Genomic DNA, 26,161 nt, shown 5'->3' with positions numbered 1-26,161 from the left:
TCAGCAGGCCACAAATGTTCATGTGTCTGCACAAATGGTTAGAAACTGACTCCATGAGGATGGTCTGAGAGCCTGACATCCACAGATGGGGGTTGTGCTCACAGCCCAACACCGTACAGGATGCTTGGCATTTGCCACAGAACACCAGGATTGGCAAATTCACCACTGGCGCCCTCTGTGCTCTTCACAGATGAAAGCAGGTTCACACTGAGCACATGTGACAGACGTGACAGAGTCTGGAGACGCTGTGGAGAGCGATCTTGTCATGCATGCGCCACCAGTACCGGCGCCGCCTGTCAGGTAGGGGCCGGCGTCACCTATCTCACCGGGTCCCGCTCTTCCTGCTGCTGCTGCTCCCAGGGTTCCCCCTCGGATCCCCGCTTACCGCTCTGGCCGCCGCACGACACCCTCAGCCTCCCATCCTGCAGCCCGGGGGATTCAGCAAGAGGGTTCCTCTTCCTGTCCTGCTCCTGGTATGCACCTTAGGCCGCGGGCGTGCTCCCTTCTCCTCACTTAACCCCTTCTGCACCACCCCATGTGGAGCGATCACCAATCAAGCTCCTGCACAGGGTATATCAGGCGGCTCCTCCCTCATGGAGGCGCCTGATTATTGTGTGCCTTCCGTACGGTATTCTGGCCCTGTCTGGTCACTGCTGTCTCCAGTCGCTCCTGACTCCTGTTGCTCCTGTCTCCAGTCGCTCCTGACTCCGGTTACTCCTGACTCCGGTTACTCCTGACTCCTGTCGCTCCTGACTCCTGTCGCTCCTTACTCCAGTTGCTCCTGACTCCTGTCACTCCTGACTCTGGTTACTCCTGATTCCTGTCGCTCCTGACCCCTGTTGCTCCTGGCTCCGGTCACTCCTGACTCCGGTCACTCCTGACTCCAGTCTGCCTTGTCTGTCTCACCCGCACCTGAGCCACCCCTCTTGGTATCAGCTGTCACGGTATTCGGCTCCTTCGGGCCTGCTCCTGTCGGACCCTGTATAGGGGTCGGCACCACCTGGCCAGCTCACCCCAGGGATCCCGGTACCGTGACCCAGAGGGTCCACTCTTGCTACTCATAACAGTATAATCAGGCCATGGACCCCGCTGGTGCCTCGGCAGCCACCCAAAAGGAACTACTCTTTTTGCGGGAGAACCAAACCCGGATTATGGCTTTTATGAAGTCCATGGACACTCGGTTATCCGCCATTCAAACCTCCAATCCAGGGAGCGCCCCTCTGCTGGTGGGACTCCAGCAGGAGCTCGCACAGCAGCGTGATACTCAGTCCCTTATTCTAAATTACATTTCGTCTGTTGATGACCGTTTGAAGTCCCTGCAGTCATCCACAGCGGCCTCTGTCCCGCCCCGCGACCCTGCACCTCACCCACCGCCACATTTGGGGAAGCTTCCTAGGTATAGCGGGGATCCCAAATTATGCCGGGGGTTTCTTAACCAGTGCCGCCTACATTTCGAGCTGCTGCCCCAGCAATACCCGTCTGATAGGGCTAAGGTGGCATTTATCGTGTCCCATCTCGAGGGGGAGGCCTTGGCATGGGTGAACCCCCTGTGGGAGCGGCATGATCCGGTGGTATCCAGCCTACATGACTTTCTGGATACTTTCCGCCAGGTCTTTGACGAGCCCGGGCGTCTGGCCTCCACCACGGAGTCCCTTTTCAATCTCCGACAGGGAACTCTTACCGTGGGATAGTCCACTATCCGCTTCCGGACCCTGGCCTCAGAGCTCGGGTGGAATAATGAGGCATAGGTAGGGGCCTTTTGGAGGGGGCTTTCGGGGAAAATCAAGGACGAGCTTGCTGGTCGGGACACCCCCACCTCTTTAGAGGACCTTATATCTCTGGCTACTCGCATTGACTTGCGGTTCCAGGAACGCTCCCGTGAGACAGTCAGGGAGAGAGGCCCGTCTAGGTTCAATCCTGCCCCCAGTCCTCATTCGTTCAAGCCTGCCAGTAGTTCTGCCCCGGAGCCCATGCAGGTGTATCGCGTTAAGCTATCAGAGCTGCGGCGCAGGGAAAGGTTCCAGCAAGGTTTATGCCTCTATTATGGTGGAACCAACCACTCCCTGCGTTCCTGTCCTGAGAGGCCGGGAAACTCCTCCGCCTAGGCCAGGTAAGAGAGGCCTTCCTAGGTGACTCTGTTCCCTCTCTACTCATTACCATCTCAGCTTTAATTCTCCTAGGTCGGGAGCGTAGATCTGTGGAGGCATATGTGGACTCGGGTGCGGCGGGCAACTTCATTCGGATGGAAAAGGTGGACAAGTTCCGGATTCCTGTCGTCACCCTTGAAGAGCCGTGTGTGATCACCTCAGTGGATGGCAAGCCGTTACCTGTTCCCATCACCATGGTCACTCTCGTGCTGGAAATGCATATCGGAGCTCTTCACCGGGAGAGAATAGCTTTTTATGTTTTGCCTAATTTGTTTCACGCTCTGCTCCATGACCTGCCCTGGCTCAGGTCGCATGAGGCAGTCCTTGCTTGGCGCTCCGGGGAAGTCCTCCGCTGGGGTCACGCTTGCCAAGAACGTTGTCTGCTGCCTGTTACCCGTACCAGTCTGCACCAAGTGCCCGCAGACCTTCCGGGGCTTCCCGTGGCCAACCATTCATTTGTGGATGTCTTCAACAAGAAGGAAGCTGAGACCCTTCAATCGAGCTAGTTCCTGGAGCTACTCCTCCCAGGGGAAGAATATACCTGTTGTCGCCTGCAGAAACCTCAGCCATGTTGGAGTACATCCAGGAAAACTTGGCCAGGGGCTTTATCCGGAAGTCGTCTTCTCCAGCAGGGGCCGGGTTTTTCTTTGTTCGTAAGAAGGATGGATCCCTTCAACCTTGCATTGACTACCGAGGCTTAAATAACATCATGGTCAAGAATAGGTATCCTCTACCACTTATCCCCGAACTGTTGACCACCTGCGTGGTGCCCGGATCTTTACCAAACTGGATCTACGGGGGGCCTACAATTTGGTCCGAATACGTGCTGGAGATGAGTGGAAGACCGCCTTCAACACGGCCATTATGAATATTTGGTCATGCCCCTTGGACTTTGTAACGCCCCAGCGGTCTTCCAAGAATTTGTTAACAACGTTTTCCGGGATCTTCTATACGACTCGTGCCTCGTGGTGTATTTAGATGACATCCTCATCTTTTCATCAGACCTGTCCTCTCACAGGAGGAGTGTTCGCCTGGTCTGGCAACGCTTGCGGGAGAATCAACTTTATGCCAAGTTGGAGAAATGCCTGTTCGAGCAGACCTCCCTACCGTTCTTGGGGTATATCATCATGGACTTGGGGTTGCGAATGAACCCAGAGAAATTGTCCATGCTGCTCAAATGGCCACGACCTGCCGGAGTGAAGGCCATTCAACGCAAATTACTATAGGCAATTCATCCCGCACTTCTCTGCTTTAACCAAGCCTATTGTTGCCCTTACCCAGAAGGGAGCAAGACCGAACATCTGGCCCTAGGAAGCTGAAGATGCATTTTTCGCCCTGAAGCGGGCCTTTGCTACGGCTCCGGTTTTGCATCGGCCAGAGGTCGGCAAGCCCTTCGTCTTCGAGGTAGACGCATCTTCTACTGGGGCTGGGGCGATTCTTTCCCAAAAGGGCGCTTGGCTCCATGCAGGTTCTTCTCCAAGTCATTTTCACCTGCAGAGTGTAACTACATGATTGGGGATCGGGAGTTGCTGGCCATAAAGATGGCGCTGGAGGAGTGGCGTTATCTCCTGAAAGGGGCAGTCCATCCCTTCACCATATTCACTGACCACAAAAACTTGGCCTACCTCCAGTCGGCTCAAAGACTTAACTCCAGACAAGCCAGGTGGTCATTGTTTTTCTCTCACTTCGACTTTGAGCTCCACTTCCTACCCAGTGACAAAAATACCAAAGCAGATGCTCTCTCCCGGTCCCTGCAGTCACCTGAAGTGGAGGAGGCTCCGTCGAATGTTATCAATCCTGCCCGAGTTATCACAGTAGCTCCTGTGAATCTTGATTCCGTGCCGCCTGGCAAGACCCTCATCCCACAAGACAAAAGGGCAGAAGTACTACACTGGGGCCACTCCTCCAAGATCGCTGGACATGTCGGCATCAAGAGGACCCTTGTGCTGGTTTTCCGTTATTACTGGTGGCCTTCTCTACGCCAAGATGTCAGACTTCGTGGCCTCCTGCTCAATTTGTGCCAGGAACAAGGTACCTAGAAGCTTGTCCTCCGGCCTTCTTCTGCCGTTGCCTGTTCCCGAAGCTCCTTGGCAACACATCACCATGGATTTTGTTACCGACTTACCCCGCTCTTCTGGATGCACGACTGTTTTGGTGGTAGTCGATCGATTTTCCAAGATGGCCCATTTTGTCCCGTTACCCGGCTTGCCCACAGCTTCTGAATTGGCTAAAATCTTCATTCATCAGATTTTCAGATAACACGGACTTCCTCAGCAAATCGTGTCTGACCGCGGGGTACAGTTTACCTCCCGCTTCTGCAGAGCACTCTGTAAACTCTTGGGCATATCCCTGGATTTCACTTCCGCTTATCATCCACAGACCAACGGGCAAGTCGAACGGATCAACCAAGTCTTGACCTCCTACCTGCGGAACTTCTCTAACGCTCATCATGACAATTGGGTCGATCTTCTTCCATGGGCAGAGTTTTGCGCATAACTATCACTCCAATGAATCTACCACCAGGTATCCGTTTTTGTGGGCTCCGGTCAGAATCAAGGTGTGCCTCTTCCATTATCTTCATCCTCCGGCGTACCCGCCGCCGATGTTCTCTCCCAAGAGTTTTCCCAGGTCTGGAGGAAGACCAAAGAGGCTCTTATACAAGCCGTGGCCGGGATGAAAAAACATGCCGACAAGAGGCGGAGGGATCTCCCACCATACCATCCAGGAGACAAGGTCAGGCTGTCGTCCAAGCACATCCGCTTGAAAATCCCTTCATATAAATTGGGCCTCCGGTACATGGGTCCCTTCGAGGTTCTTGGACGCATCAACAATACGGCCTACAGATTGAGGCTGCCTGCTTCACTCCGGGTCCATAATGTCTTCCATATCTCGCTCCTGAAACCGGTCATCCTCAATCAGTTCTGTCCTGCGCCTCCCGTTGTTCCTCAGCCAGTAGGGGACGATGATGTCTTCAAAGTGAGGGATATTTTGGCCATGAAAAAGGTTAGGGGAAAGACCTTTTTTCTTATCGATTGGAGAGGGTTCGGGCCTGAGGAGAGGTCTTGGGAATCGCGAGAGAAAGTTGATGCTCCTCACATCATGGACAGATTCTTGGCCAATCTCAGAAGGAGGAGACGTAAAGGGGGGGTACTGTCATGACTGCGCCGCCGTTGCCTATGACTGCTCTGTGCACACAGGACCTGTGGTGAGGTTACAGGAGGGGAGGAGTCAGGGGTCACATGATCAGGGGCCTCAGAGTGTTCAGGACTCAGTGTGCTGGAGCGCTCCCGATAATCAGCTGAGTGTGTAGCGCTGTGTGATAGTCACAGCACCTGCATGGAGTGCGACACATGCAGCTGATTATCGGGAGCTCTCCAGGGATCCGGGGTCCCGATGCAGCTATTCGCTAAGCGATATTAGCCAATAACAACTTCTCTGACGATATTCGCTCATCTCTAGTTATAACAGCTCAAAGAAATTCACCGAACTTTTCATTAAGTTTAACAGCAAGGCCCTATTAAATATTGAGCACCAGCGGGACGAACCTCTGACACATGTCCTTTGTATTTTAGGCAAAAATAATAATAAATATACATATATATATATATATATATATATATATATATATATAGACTATATAGACTTTTTTACAATTTCATAATTGCAAAAAGGAAAGAGGGACACCTTAATTAGCTTGTTAGGGTTATGGTGAGATCACATGGTGACCAGGAGCTACAGTCTGAGGAAAGGGCTAAAAAGTCTTCACTAGACCCCTGTACAGCTGTATAATGAGGCCCAGGCTTTATAGTGAAGGGACAGGAGTGAGGGCCTGTACCCAGGAGCTACAGTCTGAGGAAAGAGCTAAAAAGCCTTCACTAGACCCCTGTACAGCTGTATAATGAGGCCCAGTCTTTATAGTGAGGGGACAGGAGTGAGGGCCTGATCCCAGGAGCTACAGTCTGAGGAAAGGGCTAAAAAGACTTCACTAGACCCCTGTACAGCTGTATAATGAGGCCAGGCTTTATAGTGAAGGGACAGGAGTGAGGGCCTGTTCCCAGGAGCTACAGTCTGAGGAAAGGGCTAAAAAGCCTTCACTAGACCCCTGTACAGCTGTATAATGAGGACCAGGCTTTATAGTGAAGGGACAGGAGTGAGGGCCTGTTCCCAGGAGCTACAGTCTGAGGAAAGGGCTAAAAAGCCTTCACTAAACCCCTGTACAGCTGTATAATGAGGCCCAGGCTTTATAGTGAAGGGACAGGAGTGAGGGCCTGTTCCCAGGAGCTACAATCTGAGGAAAGGGCTAAAAAGCCTTCACTAGATCCCTGTACAACTGTATAATGAGGCCCAGGCTTTATAGTGAAGGGACAGGAGTGGGGGCCTGTGCCCAGGAGCTACAGTCTGAGGAAAGGGCTAAAAAGCCTTCACTAGACCCCTGTACAGCTGTATAATGAGGCCAAGGCTTTATAGCGAAGGGACAGGAGTGAGAGCTTGTTCCCAGGAGCTACAATCTGAGGAAAGGGCTAAAAAGCCTTCACTAGACCCCTGTACAGCTGTATAGTGAGGCCCAGGCTTTATAGTGAAGGGACAGGAGTGGGGGCCTGATCCCAGGAGCTACAGTCTGAGGAAAGGGCTAAAAAGCCTTCACTAGACCCCTGTACAGCTGTATAATGAGGCCAAGGCTTTATAGCGAAGGGACAGGAGTGAGAGCTTGTTCCCAGGAGCTACAGACTGAGGAAAGGGCTAAAAAGCCTTCACTAGACCCCTGTACAGCTGTATAGTGAGGCCCAGGCTTTATAGTGAAGGGACAGGAGTGAGGGGCTGTTGCCAGGAGCTACAGACTGAGGAAAGGGCTAAAAAGCCTTCACTAGACCCCTGTACAGCTGTATAGTGAGGCCCAGGCTTTATAGTGAAGGGACAGGAGTGAGGGCCTGTTCCCAGGAGCTACAGACTGAGGAAAGGGCTAAAAAGCCTTCACTAGACCCCTGTACAGCTGTATAATGAGGCCAGGCTTTATAGTGAAGGGACAGGAGTGAGGGCCTGTTCCCAGGAGCTACAGTCTGAGGAAAGGGCTAAAAAGCCTTCACTAGACCCCTGTACAGCTGTATAATGAGGCCAAGGCTTTATAGCGAAGGGACAGGAGTGAGAGCTTGTTCCCAGGAGCTACAGACTGAGGAAAGGGCTAAAAAGCCTTCACTAGACCCCTGTACAGCTGTATAGTGAGGCCCAGGCTTTATAGTGAAGGGACAGGAGTGAGGGGCTGTTCCCAGGAGCTACAGACTGAGGAAAGGGCTAAAAAGCCTTCACTAGACCCCTGTACAGCTGTATAATGAGGCCAGGCTTTATAGTGAAGGGACAGGAGTGAGGGCCTGTTCCCAGGAGCTACAGTCTGAGGAAAGGGCTAAAAAGCCTTCACTAGACCCCTGTACAGCTGTATAATGAGGCCCAGGCTTTATAGTGAAGGGACAGGAGTGAGGGCCTGTTCCCAGGAGCTACAGTCTGAGGAAAGGGCTAAAAAGCCTTCACTAGACCCCTGTACAGCTGTATAATGAGGCCCAGACTTTATAGTGAAGGGACAGGAGTGAGGGCCTGTTCCCAGGAGCTACAGTCTGAGGAAAGGGCTAAAAAGCCTTCACTAGACCCCTGTACAGCTGTATAATGAGGCCCAGGCTTTATAGTGAAGGGACAGGAGTGAGGGCCTGTTCCCAGGAGCTACAGACTGAGGAAAGGGCTAAAAAGCCTTCACTAGACCCCTGTACAGCTGTATAATGAGGCCCAGGCTTTATAGTGAAGGGACAGGAGTGAGGACCTGTTCCCAGGAGCTACAGTCTGAGGAAAGGGCTAAAAAGCCTTCACTAGACCCCTGTACAGCTGTATAATGAGGCCCAGGCTTTATAGTGAAGGGACAGGAGTGAGGGCCTGTTCCCAGGAGCTACAGACTGAGGAAAGGGCTAAAAAGCCTTCATTAGACCCCTGTACAGCTGTATAATGAGGCCCAGGCTTTATAGTGAAGGGACAGGAGGGAGAAAAGTGGGGAAAGGAGCCAGAAGAGCCGGACTGCCCATCACTAACCTGCAGAGCCGCACTCCACATATATGGCTGCTCTGTGCACAGGACCTGTGATGAGGTCACAGGAGGGGAGGAGTCAGGGGTCACATGATCTCCGGAGTGCAGACCTCCATGGAGCCTTCTCCTCAGTCAGTGACATTCCCGCCATTATTTGCCCCTCACTACTGGCACAATTACCCCGCGCCGCCTTCTCTACACAGTGTTATGTGTGGAATGTAACGTGTGATTTCTCTGGAGGGAAATAGACCCCACACATGAGGGAATTATCACCGGTTACCGGCCGTCTACTATATGGCGGCATATGATTGTGCTATCGACTCCACACCAGGAGCTAAAATGCCCAAATCTCTAATGTAACCGCTATAAGAGAAGATATAACAAATTTCCCCTAAACTCACACAGCGGAGGAGGCCTCACTTGGAGCAATGTGAATCGCGCACAGAAAATCTATTCCCGGTTCTGTGATTAAGTTATCGGCCGACAGGAAGAAGAAAGGTCTGAATTACAGCCCAGACTGGAGGAGAAACTGCAGGAGTGAGAATTGGCCAATCAGCGCTCTTCACCCCTATACTTATCTACACAAATACAAGATATGAAATGACAATTAGACGCCATTCTCACCACCAGAACGGAGAGGCGCTAACTTGGAGTAAAGCCGCGTTTTATCACCATGCCAATAAGCCTAATAAGATGCCGCTCGTAAGCTCAGAATGAGAGAGTCACTGCATATAATCTCCTCTATAAAAGACCCTAAGGGTCAGACCTCAGCCCACCCCGATGTCATGTATAGCACTTATAATGAATACCCCCAGAGTTTGTATTCGCCCCACAATCACCCCCCTCACTACTGGAGTCATTCCTTCTCACACTACATCTACCTAACCTGACTGAGTCCGCGGCACAACAACTCCATTTACACATCTCTGAGGAGGAAATAGCTTCAACAATCAAAAAACTAAAAAGAGGAAAGGCCCCGGGGCCGGATGGTCTTACAGCAATATATTATAGAAAATGCAGCGATGTGCTGACACCACATATAAAAACCTCTGTAATTCACTACTAAATGGCTCACAGCTGCCCCCTGAGCTCTACGTGGCGCATGTAACCGTAATCCCTAATCCTAAGAAAGATCATCTCTAGTGTTGTGCGATACCGTCCGATACTTAAAAGTATCGGATCGGATGGTATCAGCCGATCTAAAAAAAATATCGGGTATCGCCGATTCCGATACCAGAAGTCCCATTCAAGTCTATGGGACTTCCGGTATCGGAATAAGAAAAACCCTATTTTTGTCTTGTACAGCCTCTCTGGGGTCTGAACGGGCCTTTCGGGGGGCTGTGCCGGCCTGCCGGGGGGGTCTGTGCAGGCTCCGGGGGGCTGTGCCGGCCTGCCGGGGGTCTGTGCAGGCTCCGGTGGTCTGTGCAGGCTCCGGTGGTCTGTGCCGGCCTGCCGGGGGGCTGTGCCGGCCTGCCGGTGGTCTGTGCAGGCTCCAGGGGGCTGTGCCGGCCTGCCGGTGGTCTGTGCAGGCTCCGGGGGGCTGTGCCGGCCTGCCGGGGGGCTGTGCCGGCCTGCCGGTGGTCTGTGCAGGCTCCAGTAGTCTGTGCAGGCATCGTCCGATGGGACTACAAGTCCCATCGGGCGATGCCTGCTACCATGACAGGGATTGACACATTAGCCAATGATGGGACAGTAGTAGTCCCATCATCCGGCTAATGTGTTGAATGTAAAAAAAAAAAAAATTTACATGCTACATACATACAACATGCATACTACATATATACTACATGTAACATACATACTACATACATGCTACATACTACATGCATGCTACATACTACATACATGCTACATACATACTACATACATACAACATATATACTACATGCATGCAACATGCATACTATATATATACTATATATACTACATGTAACATACATACTACATATATGCTACATGCAACATGCATACTACATACATGCTACATACATGCTACATACATACTACATATATAATACATATATACTACATGCATGCAACATACAACATATATACTACATGCATGCAACATGCATACTACATATATACTATATATACTACATGTAACATACATACTACATATATACTATATATACTACATGTAACATACATACTACATATATACTACATGCATACTACATACATGCTACATACATACTACATACATACACTACATGCATGCAACATACATAATACATATATACCACATGCATGCAACATGCATACTACATATATACTACATGCATGCAACATACATATATAGTACGTACAATACATACATATAGACATACAGTACATATAACATAGAGTACATACTCACCGTCACTTGTCACTTTGATCCCCGAAGCCATTGTCGCCTGAGGAATAAATATCAAAATACCACTTTAAAAAAAAAAAAGTCCCTAGTCTCACTTTATGCCATTGCTGCGTGGGAAATTCCCACGCAGCAATGGCATAAAGTGAGACTAGAGACTTTTTTTTTACAGTGGTGGAGGAATACAGTGCGGAAGGATACCTACCTTCCGTCATTGTATTCCTGGAGCTGGTAGAGAACGGTAGCATCAGCTGATGCTGCTGTTCTCCACGCAAGATGGACGTGGGACCCTCGTGGACTTCTGCGGATCGGGGTAAGTATATTGGTGTTTTTTTATTTTGATATTTATTCCTCAGGCGACAATGGCTTCGGGGATCAAAGTGACAAGTGACGGTGAGTATGTACTCTATGTTATATGTACTGTATGTCTATATGTATGTATTGTATGTAGTATATATGTATGTTGCATGCATGTGGTATATATGTAGTATGTATGTTGCATGCATGTAGTGTATGTATGTAGTATGTATAAACAACAAAAACCCAATAAATGATAACGGCAAAAACTCAAATTAGAATCCATAAACAACAAGAATAAGTATAAATTGCCCAAAAATAAACACTTTTATTGAATACAAAAATACAAGGATAAAAATTACACACAAGGGTGACTGCTATCCAAAGCAGGAGCCATATTGCACTAGTGCCCATTTAACCAAATATAAGTACAAATATTGAACATTTACACACACTGATCAGAAGGTGGCATGTGCTATAATACATATAGCTGAATATTTATATTGCCCGTTTAACCAAATATAAATAAAAATGTTGAATAATTACACATATTGATCAGAGAGTGGCATGTAATTTGCTACGTACAGCTAAATAGCCCAAAGAGAACAGCACAAATGTTACTGAACTCACAGTACTTCCCACAGTGGGTATATACAAAACCACTCAGTGATCACTTAGCAAAAAGAGCCCAACTATGAGCAATGTGTATAAACAGATATATAAACATACTACCAATGTGGTAAGGACACTTACAAGATATAAGTAATGGCGCTGGCGTTCCCACTCGCCCCAACGCGTGTTTCGCTTCTTCGTCAGGAGGCGTGTCTAATGGCTAGGTGGATGGGTATTAAATATACTGGACGGCCAATCACAAGTTAGCAACATATGCACGTCACCAATTTATCATGCAATCCAACCCCATTACGTATCACTGCTTCCTGTCTTCATGGCGCATGTGCCGCTGGCGTCACACTCCCTAGAAGGAGACCACGGATGGGCGGACCCGGACCAGAAGCGGCGGCGCGTCGTCAAGACGACCGCGCAAGCGCACCACTTTCCCATTGTCCGCCCATCAGAGGTCGGAGCCCGAACAAGCCGGACATGCGCACTCCACAGAGCAGTTAATGTCGATATTATATTAACTCTAGGGAAATCTAGTAGAACCAAAATATAATATAAATAGGATATCAATACATTTGCATAGTCAGTAATACAATACAAAACTAATACATGAAAAAATAGACAAAATATACAAAAGCAGCATCAAAATACCACAATATACATTCAAAATAGGCTACAATCTAGTAGAATAAATTATTTAACCATACTGTGATATACATAATATTATATATACTGTAGTAGAAAATCTTGAACGATGCAGAAAATTCTTCAAGAGATCCCTACTTAGAACGTCCCACTTGAAGAGGATGATTCAATGAAAAGAGAGGTCAGAAGGAAATCTTTATACACTAAAATCAAATACATAAAATATTAAAACAAAATAAAATGAAAGAATAGAAATGAAACATACAACCCAACTACACACAGGACCCACATATAATACTATAAAAAGGAACTGAACCCAAAACTTTCATTTAGCCCAAAGGGGGTAATGGAATGTAAACGGTATATCCACTTACTTTCTATTTGGGATAAACTTTTAAATATGTCCCCCCCTCTAGGGCCCAAAGATACCTGGTCAATAGCTTTAACAATCAGCTTGCTTGAGTCGGATTTATGGTGAACTTTAAAATGTCTCGCAAGAGTCTTCAACGTGTCCATGGAATCCATATTCTTTGCCTTTTCAATGTCACGTACATGCTCTCGGACACGAATTTTTAGCTCGTGAGTAGTCATTCCTACATAAATCAATCCACAAGGACACTGAGCGTGATAAATGACTCCTGAGGACGAACAGGTAAGGCGATGCAAGATCTTAAAAGAACGGGATCCATCAAAATTAGAAAATTCCTTACATTTAACTAAATTTCTACACGCTTTGCACAGTCCACAAGGGAAAAAACCCTTAATAGACTGACCAATCGATTTTTGCCTAGATCCCTCATAGTGACTACGTACCAACAAATCACGCAGATTTTGAGATCTTTTTGCTGTAACTAACGGTACTGGTGAGATAAAATTTCTAATGATGGGATCCATTTTCAGTATGTCCCAATGTTTTTGGAAGATACCCTTTAGAGAATCCCATTGATTGTTAAATGAAGTAATCAGTCTAGGTGATGAATTGGCATTAATCTCCCTAGTAGGAGATTTATATAATAACTCATTTCTGGTGACATTGCATGCTCTACGATATCCCCGCCGAATAGTCCTATGACTGTAACCGCGTTCTCGGAACCTCGAATATATATCTTTGGCCTGTTGATCAAAAGTTTCTTTCGTTGAGCATATTCTCTTAATTCTTAGATGCTGACCAATCGGAATACTGTTGATGGTTGAGCGCGGATGTGAAGAGCCAGCTTGTAATAGAGTATTGGTTGACGTGGGTTTCCGATGTAGCATGTATGTAGCATGTATGTAGTATGTATGTAGTATATATGTAGTATGTATGTAGTATGCATGTAGTATATATGTAGTATGTATGTTACATGTAGTATATATAGTATATATATAGTATGCATGTTGCATGCATGTAGTATATATGTTGTATGTATGTTGCATGTATGTAGTATGTATGTAGTATGCATGTAGTATATATGTAGTATGTATGTTACATGTAGTATATATAGTATATATGTAGTATGCATGTTGCATGCATGTAGTATATATGTTGTATGTATGTTGCATGCATGTAGTATATATGTATTATGTATGTAGTATGTAGTATGTACAGTATGTAGCATGTATGTAGTATGTATGTTACATGTAGTATATATGTAGTATGTATATGTAGTATGCATGTTGTATGTATGTAGCATGTATGTAGCATGTATGTAGCATGTAAATTTTTTTTTTTTTTTTACATTCAACACATTAGCCGGATGATGGGACTACTACTGTCCCATCATTGGCCAATGTGTCAATCACTGTCATGGTAGCAGGCATCGCCCGATGGAACTTGTAGTCCCATCGGACGATGCCTGCACAGACCCCCGGAGCCTGCACAGACCACCGGCAGGCCGGCACAGCCCCCCCGGCAGGCCTGCACAGACCACCGTCAGGCCGGGACAGCCCCCCCGGCAGGCCGGCACAGACCACCGGAGCCTGCACAGACCACCGGCAGGCCGGTACAGACCCCCGGACAGTCGGCACAGCCCCCCCCGAAGGCCCGAACTGACGGCGCATCATGATGCGCACAGACAGCGCATCATGATGACGTCATTTCGGCAGCCAATCAGAGCCACAAAAGTGGCTCATTGCATTTTGGACTTCCGATTCCGGTATCCGATACGAAAAAAGTATCGGTACTCGGTATCGGAATTCCGATACGGCAAATATCGGCCGATACCCGATACTTGCGGTATCGGAAAGCTCAACACTAATCATCTCACAACAAATTATAGACCTATATCCCTCTTATACATTGACTTCAAAATCTTTACCTCCATTGTGACTAACAGGATCAATAAAATCCTCCCTCACCTCATCCATCGGGGTCAGGTTGGTTTTATACCAGCGTGACAGGCCCCAGATAATATTAGGAGAGCGTTAAATATTATTCATACAACTAACCTACAGCGAAAGCGACTTCTCCTGCTTGCATTAGATATTGAGAGGGCTTTCGATTCGGCGTCCTGGACGTATCTCTTTACGGTTCTATCAGAAGTCGGATTCTCCCCTAAACTTATAAAGTGCCTCCAATTGTTATATGATAGCCCTATCGCTTATGTAAAACTCCCGTCACCACACCCCACTCCAATTAATATTCAGAGGGTACCAGGCAGGGCTGTCCTCTATCTCCGGATCTTTTTGCACTTGCAATGGAACCCATTGTGGAAGCAATAAGGAGAGATCAGAATATCCTGGGCCCTGAGAATATGGGAGACCAATATAAAGTCAGCCTCTTTGCGGATGATCTCCTGCTAACATTAATAAGTCCCCACACTACACTCCCTCACTTGTTTTCCCTCCTTCACGAATTTGAGAAGATCTCAGGGTTAAAGATTAAAATTGATAAATCCGAAGCATTATTTGTAAATTTTCCTAAGAGCAAACTAATATAGCCTCCCATTTTGGGTTTATACACAAAGAACATTATCTAACATATCTGGGTATCAACTTAACAGCCAACAGGTCAACTCTGTTTAGGTGGAATTACACTCCACTGATCCAAAACTTCCAGAGGGACCTGGATAGATGGGCTTCCTCAAAGTTACCCTGGCTCGGCAGAATACATGCATTAAAAATGGTGTCACTGCCTCGCTTCTTATATCTATTTAGGTCCCTCCCAATTATGGTACCAGCCAGAACGTTCACTCATTTACACTCTATGATGTCTAAGTTTCTTTGGCTCGGAAAACAATCCAGAATTGTGCAAAAACTTATGTTCCGTCACAGAAAAGAAGGGGGTTTATCCCTCCCTAATTTTACACTTTATTACAAGTCGGCACAGATTGCTCCATTAATAAGTGCATGTTCATATCCCAATAGTCCGAGATGGGTTATTCTGGAATCATTTCTCTCCCAACCATTCTCTTTATCAGGCCTAATGTGGACCATAGACCGACTTCCACGGGGGTTAATGAATGTGGCTCCTTTTACAGTCCACTTGTTGCTTCTTTGGAGGAAAGTCCGGTTTAAATATAACTTACAATCAAGCCCTTCTCCCCTGACAGCTATATTACAAAACCCCATGTTCCCTCCAGGCCTTGAGCCACAAATGTTTTCTTGGTGGAAGCTGAAAGGTATTCATATACTTAAACATTTGTGTTCCCCATTTAATATCTTACTTGACAGACAGGAATTTGTTCAAACATTTGACCCTCCAGTTAGGGAGGTAATGCGACTGAACCAGATCTTCCACTTTGCAAAGCAGATCCTCCCGAGCGGTACTACTCTCAGGGCAACCAGTTTTGAAAATAAATGTCTATATGACCCTTTGGGCAGGGGAACGATCGTTCATTGACAGTAGTGTAGCTACCAGGGGGGCAGAGGGGGTGGTGGCCCCGGGCCCCGCGCTCTGATGGGGCCCACCCGAGCTATGCTATGTAACTATATCGGCGTGCAGATCGCGCAGATATAATTCCATGCTGCAGCAGGGAGTGAGTCATGTGACCGCTCTTCTGCAGAGGAGAGGGGGAGGGGAGGTCACTCACTCAATCCTGGCTGAGCGCGCTCTCCTTGAAAGCTCCCTGCTGCAGAGAAGTCATCATCTCCAGCAGCAGCCTGACCGCGGGGGGCTCTGCCTCTGCCTGTGAGCTGAGCTCCCTGTCTGCTCTGCACTTGATTGCTTCTGACTGAGAGGAGCCTGACAGCTGAGGAGCCGCTGCTCCAGGACCAGTGGACACTGCACACAGCATGGGGATTGATGAGTATCTATAGTAATTACTATGTGAAGTGTCTAATCTGTTGCTTTGGATATATACATACAACTTACTGCTATTTGGGTGTAATATTCATTACATGATGCTCTCCTTACGTGTTACATAGTTTTCAGGCACTTTGCAGCGGTCACTGATGCGCTATATGGCGATGCTTTGTCTTGGCCTGGGAATTTACTGCACTTTGGGACTGAGAGAAAACCAGGAAAAGTGCAAACTAGAGATCGCACTGCTGGCTGCAGGCATTGAGCTGTGCAGAGAGAGCGGCGCATCCTCCCTGGCAGAGGGAGGGTTAAACCAGTGTATCACCTTATCTCGCTGTTTGTGCTGGCGTGTAATTATTAACCTACCCGTTACCAGGCTGACCGCGAGTCCTGGAGGATTAGGGGATGTGCACACGTTGTGGATTACTCTGCGGATTTAGTGCAGATTTTGTGCGGATTTCCCCTGCGTTTTTACACCTGCGGATTCCTATAATGGGGCAGGTGACAAAACGCTGCGGATTCCGCACAAAGAATGGACATGCTGCAGATTTAAATCCGCAGAAAATCCTCAGCGTGTGCACTGTGTTCTTCATTTCTCATAGACAGTACTGTACAACGCAGCAGAAACTGCAGATCCGCAGGACCAAATCCACTGCAGATCCGCAGCAGAATCCGCATCGTGTGCACACACCCTAACTAGTGTTTGCTGCTCCTACTGGGAAGTGAAGTCTGGCACTTGTAGTGCCACAGCAGCAGTTAGTGCTTGGTGACAAATAGCTGTGGAATAGTGTTTTTCTATGCAGCGATTGTTAGTGGCATGGACATGTTACTAGTGTGATATATTAGTATCAGTAATGCAGGTGACTTATCGTTAATCCTACAATGTGGGGAGCTAAAGGGGGAGGGAGGTCACCCCGGGACCAGCGCTCTAAGGGGACCCACCCACAGCACGCCGATAGTGTTACATTCTGCGGCCGATCAGGCAGAATCGATCTCCCTGCTCTGCCACCCGGCCGCTATGAGGCCCCTGAGCAGGCGCTAGGGCCCTGCGCCAGCAGTGGGTCCCCACCTGTCATTGCAAAATCAACTGTGTTGGCTGGAGGCCATTTCAGCTGACTCCATTGATGAGAGAAGGAGCATTACGCTCCCTCTCCCATCATCCCCCTCTCATCAGCTTCTGATGTCACTAACCCCAACACTGACAGGGGGTCGCAATGACGTCACTGCTCGGAGCCTACAGTCCGGAGATGTGCGGGAGCTCACAGCAGTGAAGAAACCAGGAGGAAAGGTGAGTTTTGGATTTATTTTTATGAGGCTGCCTATGGGGTGCATTATATAAAGGGCTGCATTATTCTATAGGGTCTGCCTATGGGGAGTGCATTATACTATACTGAGGACTATAGTGAGACTTGTCTGGCACATTATACTATATGGAGGCTATCTAGCGGGCCATCATACAGTGTGGAGATTACAGTGTTGGAGCTATCAAACAATTTGGGGAATACTAAGCGGTCAGTGTATATACAGTGAGGGGGGATTAGACTGTGTATAAGAGAGCATCATACTGTGTATAGGGGAGCATCATACAGTGTATAGGGGAGCATCATACAGTGTATAGGGGAGCATCATACAGTGTATAGGGGAGCATCATACAGTGTATAGGGGAGCATCATACAGTGTATAAGAGAGCATCATACTGTGTATATACGGGAGCATCATACAGTGTATAGGGGAGCATCATACAGTGTATAGGGGAGCATCATACAGTGTATAGGGGAGCATCATACAGTGTATAGGGGAGCATCATACAGTGTATAGGGGAGCATCATAGTGTGTATAGGGGAGCATCATACTGTGTATATACGGGAGCATCATACTGTGTATAGGGGAGCATCATACAGTGTATAGGGGAGCATCATACTGTGTATAGGGGAGCATCATACAGTGTATAGGGGAGCATCATACAGTGTATAGGGGAGCATCATACAGTGTATAGGGGAGCATCATACAGTGTATAGGGGAGCATCATACAGTGTATAGGGGAGCATCATAGTGTGTATAGGGGAGCATCATACTGTGTATATACGGGAGCATCATACTGTGTATAGGGGAGCATCATACAGTGTATAGGGGAGCATCATACTGTGTATAGGGGAGCATCATACAGTGTATAGGGGAGCATCATACAGTGTATAGGGGAGCATCATACAGTGTATAGGGGAGCATCATACAGTGTATAGGGGAGCATCATACAGTGTATAGGGGAGCATCATACAGTGTATAGGGGAGCATCATACTGTGTATAGGGGAGCATCATACAGTGTATAGGGGAGCATCATACTGTGTATAGGGGAGCATCATACTGTGTATAGGGGAGCATCATACAGTGTATAGGGGAGCATCATACAGTGTATAGGGGAGCATCATACTGTGTATAGGGGAGCATCATACTGTGTATAGGGGAGCATCATACTGTGTATAGGGGAGCATCATACTGTGTATAGGGGAGCATCATACAGTGTATAGGGGAGCATCATACTGTGTATAGGGGAGCATCATACAGTGTATAGGGGAGCATCATACTGTGTATAGGGGAGCATCATACAGTGTATAGGGGAGCATCATACAGTGTATAGGGGAGCATCATACTGTGTATAGGGGAGCATCATACAGTGTATAGGGGAGCATCATACAGTGTATAGGGGAGCATCATACTGTGTATAGGGGAGCATCATACAGTGTATAGGGGAGCATCATACTGTGTATAGGGGAGCATCATACAGTGTATAGGGGAGCATCATACTGTGTATAAGAGAGCATCATACAGTGTATAGGGGAGCATCATACTGTGTATAGGGGAGCATCATACTGTGTATAAGAGAGCATCATACAGTGTATAGGGGAGCATCATACTGTGTATAAGAGAGCATCATACAGTGTATAGGGGAGCATCATACTGTGTATAGGGGAGCATCATACAGTGTATAGGGGAGCATCATACAGTGTATAGGGGAGCATCATACTGTGTATAGGGGAGCATCATACTGTGTATAGGGGAGCATCATACTGTGTATAGGGGAGCATCATACAGTGTATAGGGGAGCATCAGACAGTGTATAGGAGAGCATCATACTGTGTATAAGAGAGCATCATACAGTGTATAGGGGAGCATCATACTGTGTATAGGGGAGCATCATACAGTGTATAGGGGAGCATCATACAGTGTATAGGGGAGCATCATACTGTGTATAGGGGAGCATCATACTGTGTATAGGGGAGCATCATACTGTGTATAGGGGAGCATCATACAGTGTATAGGAGAGCATCATACAGTGTATAGGGGAGCATCATACTGTGTATAGGGGAGCATCATACAGTGTATAGGGGAGCATCATACTGTGTATAGGGGAGCATCATACAGTGTATAGGGGAGCATCATACAGTGTATAGGAGAGCATCATACAGTGTATAGGGGAGCATCATACTGTGTATAGGGAAGCATCATACTGTGTATAGGGGAGCATCATACAGTGTATAGGGGAGCATCATACTGTGTATAAGAGAGCATCATACAGTGTATAGGGGAGCATCATACTGTGTATAGGGGAGCATCATACTGTGTATAAGAGAGCATCATACAGTGTATAGGGGAGCATCATACTGTGTATAGGGAAGCATCATACTTTGTATAGGGGAGCATCATACAGTGTATAGGGGAGCATCATACTGTGTATATGGGAGCATCATACAGTGTATAGGAGAGCATCATACAGTGTATAGGGGAGCATCATACTGTGTATAGGGAAGCATCATACAGTGTAGAGAAGCATCATACTGTGTATAGGGGAGCATCATACAGTGTATAGGGGAGCATCATACAGTGTATAGGGGAGCATCATACAGTGTATAGGAGAGCATCATACAGTGTATAGGGGAGCATCATACTGTGTATAGGGAAGCATCATACTGTGTATAGGGGAGCATCATACAGTGTATAGGGGAGCATCATACTGTGCATAGGGGAGCATCATACTGTGTATAGGGGAGCATCATACAGTGTATAGGGGAGCATCATACTGTGTATATGGGAGCATAATACAGTGTATAGGGGAGCATCATACAGTGTATAGGGGAGCATCATACTGTGTATAGGGGATCATCATACAGTGTATAGGGGAGCATCATACTGTGTATAGGGGAGCATCATACAGTGTATAGGGGAGCATCATACTGTGTATAGGGGAGCATCATACTGTGTATAGGGGAGCATCATACAGTGTATAGGGGAGCATCATACTGTGTATATGGGAGCATCATACAGTGTATAGGGGAGCATCATACAGTGTATAGGGGAGCATCATACTGTGTATAGGGGAGCATCATACAGTGTATAGGGGAGCATCATACTGTGTATATGGGAGCATCATACAGTGTATAGGAGAGCATCATACTGTGTATAGGGGAGCATCATACTGTGTATAGGGAAGCATCATACAGTGTATAGAGAAGCATCATACTGTGTATAGGGGAGCATCATACAGTGTATAGGGGAGCATCATACAGTGTATAGGGGAGCATCATACTGTGTATAGGGGAGCATCATACTGTTTATAGGAGAGCATCATACTGTGTATAGGAGAGCATCATACTGTGTATATGGGAGCATCATACAGTGTATAGGGGAGCATCATACAGTGTATAGGGGAGCATCATACAGTGTATAGGGGAGCATCATACTGTGTATAGGGGAGCATCATACAGTGTATAGGGGAGCATCATACAGTGTATAGGGGAGCATCATACTGTGTATAGGGGAGCATCATACAGTGTATAGGGGAGCATCATACTGTGTATAGGGGAGCATCATACAGTGTATAGGGGAGCATCATACAGTGTATAGGGGAGCATCATACTGTGTATAGGGGAGCATCATACAGTGTATAGGGGAGCATCATACAGTGTATAGGGGAGCATCATACTGTGTATAGGGGAGCATCATACAGTGTATAGGGGAGCATCATACTGTGTATAGGGGAGCATCATACAGTGTATAGGGGAGCATCATACAGTGTATAGGGGAGCATCATACAGTGTATAGGGGAGCATCATACTGTGTATAGGGGAGCATCATACAGTGTATAGGGGAGCATCATACTGTGTATAGGGGAGCATCATACTGTGTATAGGGGAGCATCATACTGTGTATAGGGGAGCATCATACTGTGTATAGGGGAGCATCATACAGTGTATAGGAGAGCATCATACTGTGTATAGGGGAGCATCATACAGTGTATAGGGGAGCATCATACTGTGTATATGGGAGCATCATACAGTGTTTAGTGGAGCATCATACTGTGTATAGGGGAGCATCATACTGTGTATAGGGGAGCATCATACAGTGTATAGGGGAGCATCATACAGTGTATAGGGGAGCATCATACAGTGTATAGGGGAGCATCATACTGTGTATAGGGGAGCATAATACAGTGTATAGGGAGCATCATACAGTGTATAGGGGAGCATAATACAGTGTATAGGGGAGCATCATACTGTGTATAGGGGAGCATCATACTGTGTATAGGGGAGCATCATACAGTGTATAGGGGAGCATCATACTGTGTATAGGGGAGCATCATACAGTGTATAGGGGAGCATCATACAGTGTATAGGGGAGCATCATACTGTGTATAGGGGAGCATCATACTGTGTATAGGGGAGCATCATACAGTGTATAGGGGAGCATCATACAGTGTATAGGGGAGCATCATACTGTTTATATGGGAGCATCATACAGTGTATAGGGGAGCATCATACAGTGTATAGGGGAGCATCATACTGTGTATAGGGGAGCATCATACTGTGTATAGGGGAGCATCATACAGTGTATAGGGGAGCATCATACTGTGTATAGGGGAGCATCATACAGTGTATAGGGGAGCATCATACAGTGTATAGGGGAGCATCAAACAGTGTATAGGGGAGCATCATACTGTGTATAGGGGAGCATCATACAGTGTATAGGGGAGCATCATACAGTGTATAGGGGAGCATCATACAGTGTATAGGGGAGCATCATACTGTTTATATGGGAGCATCATACAGTGTATAGGGGAGCATCATACAGTGTATAGGGGAGCATCATACTGTGTATAGGGGAGCATCATACTGTGTATAGGGGAGCATCATACAGTGTATAGGGGAGCATCATACAGTGTATAGGGGAGCATCATACAGTGTATAGGGGAGCATCATACTGTTTATATGGGAGCATCATACAGTGTATAGGGGAGCATCATACAGTGTATAGGGGAGCATCATACTGTGTATAGGGGAGCATCATACAGTGTATAGGGGAGCATCATACTGTGTATAGGGGAGCATCATACTGTGTATAGGGGAGCATCATACTGTGTATATGGCAGCATCATACAGTGTATAGGGGAGCATCATACAGTGTATAGGGGAGCATCATACAGTGTATAGGGGAGCATCATACTGTGTATAGGGGAGCATCATACTGTGTATAGGGGAGCATCATACTGTGTATAAGAGAGCATCATACAGTGTATAGGGGAGCATCATACTGTGTATAGGGGAGCATCATACTGTGTATAAGAGAGCATCATACAGTGTATAGGGGAGCATCATACTGTGTATAGGGAAGCATCATACTGTGTATAGGGGAGCATCATACAGTGTATAGGGGAGCATCATACAGTGTATAGGGGAGCATCATACTGTGTATAGGGGAGCATCATACTGTGTATAGGGGAGCATCATACAGTGTATAGGGGAGCATCATACTGTGTATATGGGAGCATCATACAGTGTATAGGAGAGCATCATACAGTGTGTAGGGGAGCATCATACTGTGTATAGGGAAGCATCATACAGTGTATAGAGAAGCATCATACTGTGTATAGGGGAGCATCATACTGTGTATAGGAGAGCATCATACAGTGTATAGGGGAGCATCATACAGTGTATAGGAGAGCATCATACAGTGTATAGGGGAGCATCATACTGTGTATAGGGGAGCATCATACAGTGTATAGGGGAGCATCATACTGTGTATAGGGGAGCATCATACAGTGTATAGGGGAGCATCATACAGTGTATAGGGGAGCATCATACTGTGTATAAGAGAGCATCATACAGTGTATAGGGGAGCATCATACTGTGTATAGGGGAGCATCATACTGTGTATAAGAGAGCATCATACAGTGTATAGGGGAGCATCATACTGTGTATAGGGGAGCATCATACAGTGTATAGGGGAGCATCATACTGTGTATATGGGAGCATCATACAGTGTATAGGAGAGCATCATACAGTGTATAGGGGAGCATTATACTGTGTATAGGGAAGCATCATACAGTGTATAGAGAAGCATCATACTGTGTATAGGGGAGCATCATACAGTGTATAGGAGAGCATCATACAGTGTATAGGGGAGCATCATACAGTGTATAGGAGAGCATCATACAGTGTATAGGGGAGCATCATACTGTGTATAGGGAAGCATCATACTGTGTATAGGGGAGCATCATACAGTGTATAGGGGAGCATCATACTGTGTATAGGGGAGCATCATACAGTGTATAGGAGAGCATCATACAGTGTATAGGGGAGCATCATACTGTGTATAGGGGAGCATCATACTGTGCATAGGGGAGCATCATACTGTGTATAGGAGAGCATCATACTGTGTATAGGGGATCATCATACAGTGTATAGGGGAGCATCATACTGTGCATAAGGGAGCATCATACTGTGTATAGGGGAGCATCATACAGTGTATAGGGGAGCATCATACTGTGTATATGGGAGCATCATACAGTGTATAGGGGAGCATCATACAGTGTATAGGGGAGCATCATACTGTGTATAGGGGATCATCATACAGTGTATAGGGGAGCATCATACTGTGTATAGGGGAGCATCATACAGTGTATAGGGGAGCATCATACTGTGTATAGGGGAGCATCATACTGTGTATAGGGGAGCATCATACTGTGTATAGGGGAGCATCATACAGTGTATAGGGGAGCATCATACTGTGTATATGGGAGCATCATACAGTGTATAGGGGAGCATCATACAGTGTATAGGGGAGCATCATACTGTGTATAGGGGAGCATCATACAGTGTATAGGGGAGCATCATACTGTGTATATGGGAGCATCATACAGTGTATAGGAGAGCATCATACTGTGTATAGGGGAGCATCATACTGTGTATAGGGAAGCATCATACAGTGTATAGAGAAGCATCATACTGTGTATAGGGGAGCATCATACAGTGTATAGGGGAGCATCATACAGTGTATAGGGGAGCATCATACTGTGTATAGGGGAGCATCATACTGTTTATAGGAGAGCATCATACTGTGTATAGGAGAGCATCATACTGTGTATAGGGGAGCATCATACTGTGTATAGGGGAGCATCATACAGTGTATAGGGGAGCATCATACTGTGTATATGGGAGCATCATACAGTGTATAGGAGAGCATCATACAGTGTGTAGGGGAGCATCATACTGTGCATAGGGGAGCATCATACTGTGTATAGGGAAGCATCATACAGTGTATAGAGAAGCATCATACTGTGTATAGGGGAGCATCATACTGTGTATAGGAGAGCATCATACAGTGTATAGGGGAGCATCATACAGTGTATAGGAGAGCATCATACAGTGTATAGGGGAGCATCATACTGTGTATAGGGGAGCATCATACAGTGTATAGGGGAGCATCATACTGTGTATAGGGGAGCATCATACAGTGTATAGGGGAGCATCATACAGTGTATAGGGGAGCATCATACTGTGTATAAGAGAGCATCATACAGTGTATAGGGGAGCATCATACTGTGTATAGGGGAGCATCATACTGTGTATAAGAGAGCATCATACAGTGTATAGGGGAGCATCATACTGTGTATAGGGAAGCATCATACTGTGTATAGGGGAGCATCATACAGTGTATAGGGGAGCATCATACTGTGTATATGGGAGCATCATACAGTGTATAGGAGAGCATCATACAGTGTATAGGGGAGCATCATACTGTGTATAGGGAAGCATCATACAGTGTATAGAGAAGCATCATACTGTGTATAGGGGAGCATCATACAGTGTATAGGAGAGCATCATACAGTGTATAGGGGAGCATCATACAGTGTATGGGAGAGCATCATACAGTGTATAGGGGAGCATCATACTGTGTATAGGGAAGCATCATACTGTGTATAGGGGAGCATCATACAGTGTATAGGGGAGCATCATACTGTGTATAGGGGAGCATCATACAGTGTATAGGAGAGCATCATACAGTGTATAGGGGAGCATCATACTGTGTATAGGGAAGCATCATACAGTGTATAGAGAAGCATCATACTGTGTATAGGGGAGCATCATACTGTGCATAGGGGAGCATCATACTGTGTATAGGAGAGCATCATACTGTGTATAGGGGATCATCATACAGTGTATAGGGGAGCATCATACTGTGCATAAGGGAGCATCATACTGTGTATAGGGGAGCATCATACAGTGTATAGGGGAGCATCATACTGTGTATATGGGAGCATCATACAGTGTATAGGGGAGCATCATACAGTGTATAGCGGAGCATCATACTGTGTATAGGGGATCATCATACAGTGTATAGGGGAGCATCATACTGTGTATAGGGGAGCATCATACAGTGTATAGGGGAGCATCATACTGTGTATAGGGGAGCATCATACTGTGTATAGGGGAGCATCATACAGTGTATAGGGGAGCATCATACTGTGTATATGGGAGCATCAT

General features: G+C 46.8%; 1 protein-coding gene across 1 annotated transcript in view; it reads left to right on the top strand.

The window, feature by feature from the left end:
• Positions 1-12,757: 12,757 nt before the first annotated feature.
• Positions 12,758-26,161, top strand: part of LOC141047221 (oocyte zinc finger protein XlCOF29-like) — a 39,054-nt gene continuing 25,650 nt past the window's right edge. Inside the window, exon 1 of the mRNA XM_073542171.1 lies at positions 12,758-12,778. Coding sequence (XP_073398272.1) covers positions 12,758-12,778 — 21 coding nt within the window. The remainder of the gene's footprint in view (positions 12,779-26,161) is intronic.

Source organism: Dendrobates tinctorius, unplaced genomic scaffold (genome assembly GCF_039654945.1).
Source record: "Dendrobates tinctorius isolate UK_male_01 unplaced genomic scaffold, ASM3965494v1 ptg000126l, whole genome shotgun sequence".
In the NCBI taxonomy this organism is placed as follows: domain Eukaryota; kingdom Metazoa; phylum Chordata; class Amphibia; order Anura; family Dendrobatidae; genus Dendrobates; species Dendrobates tinctorius.
The sequence above is the reverse complement of the archived record's forward strand: the minus strand, read 5'-3'. Positions and strand labels throughout refer to the sequence as shown.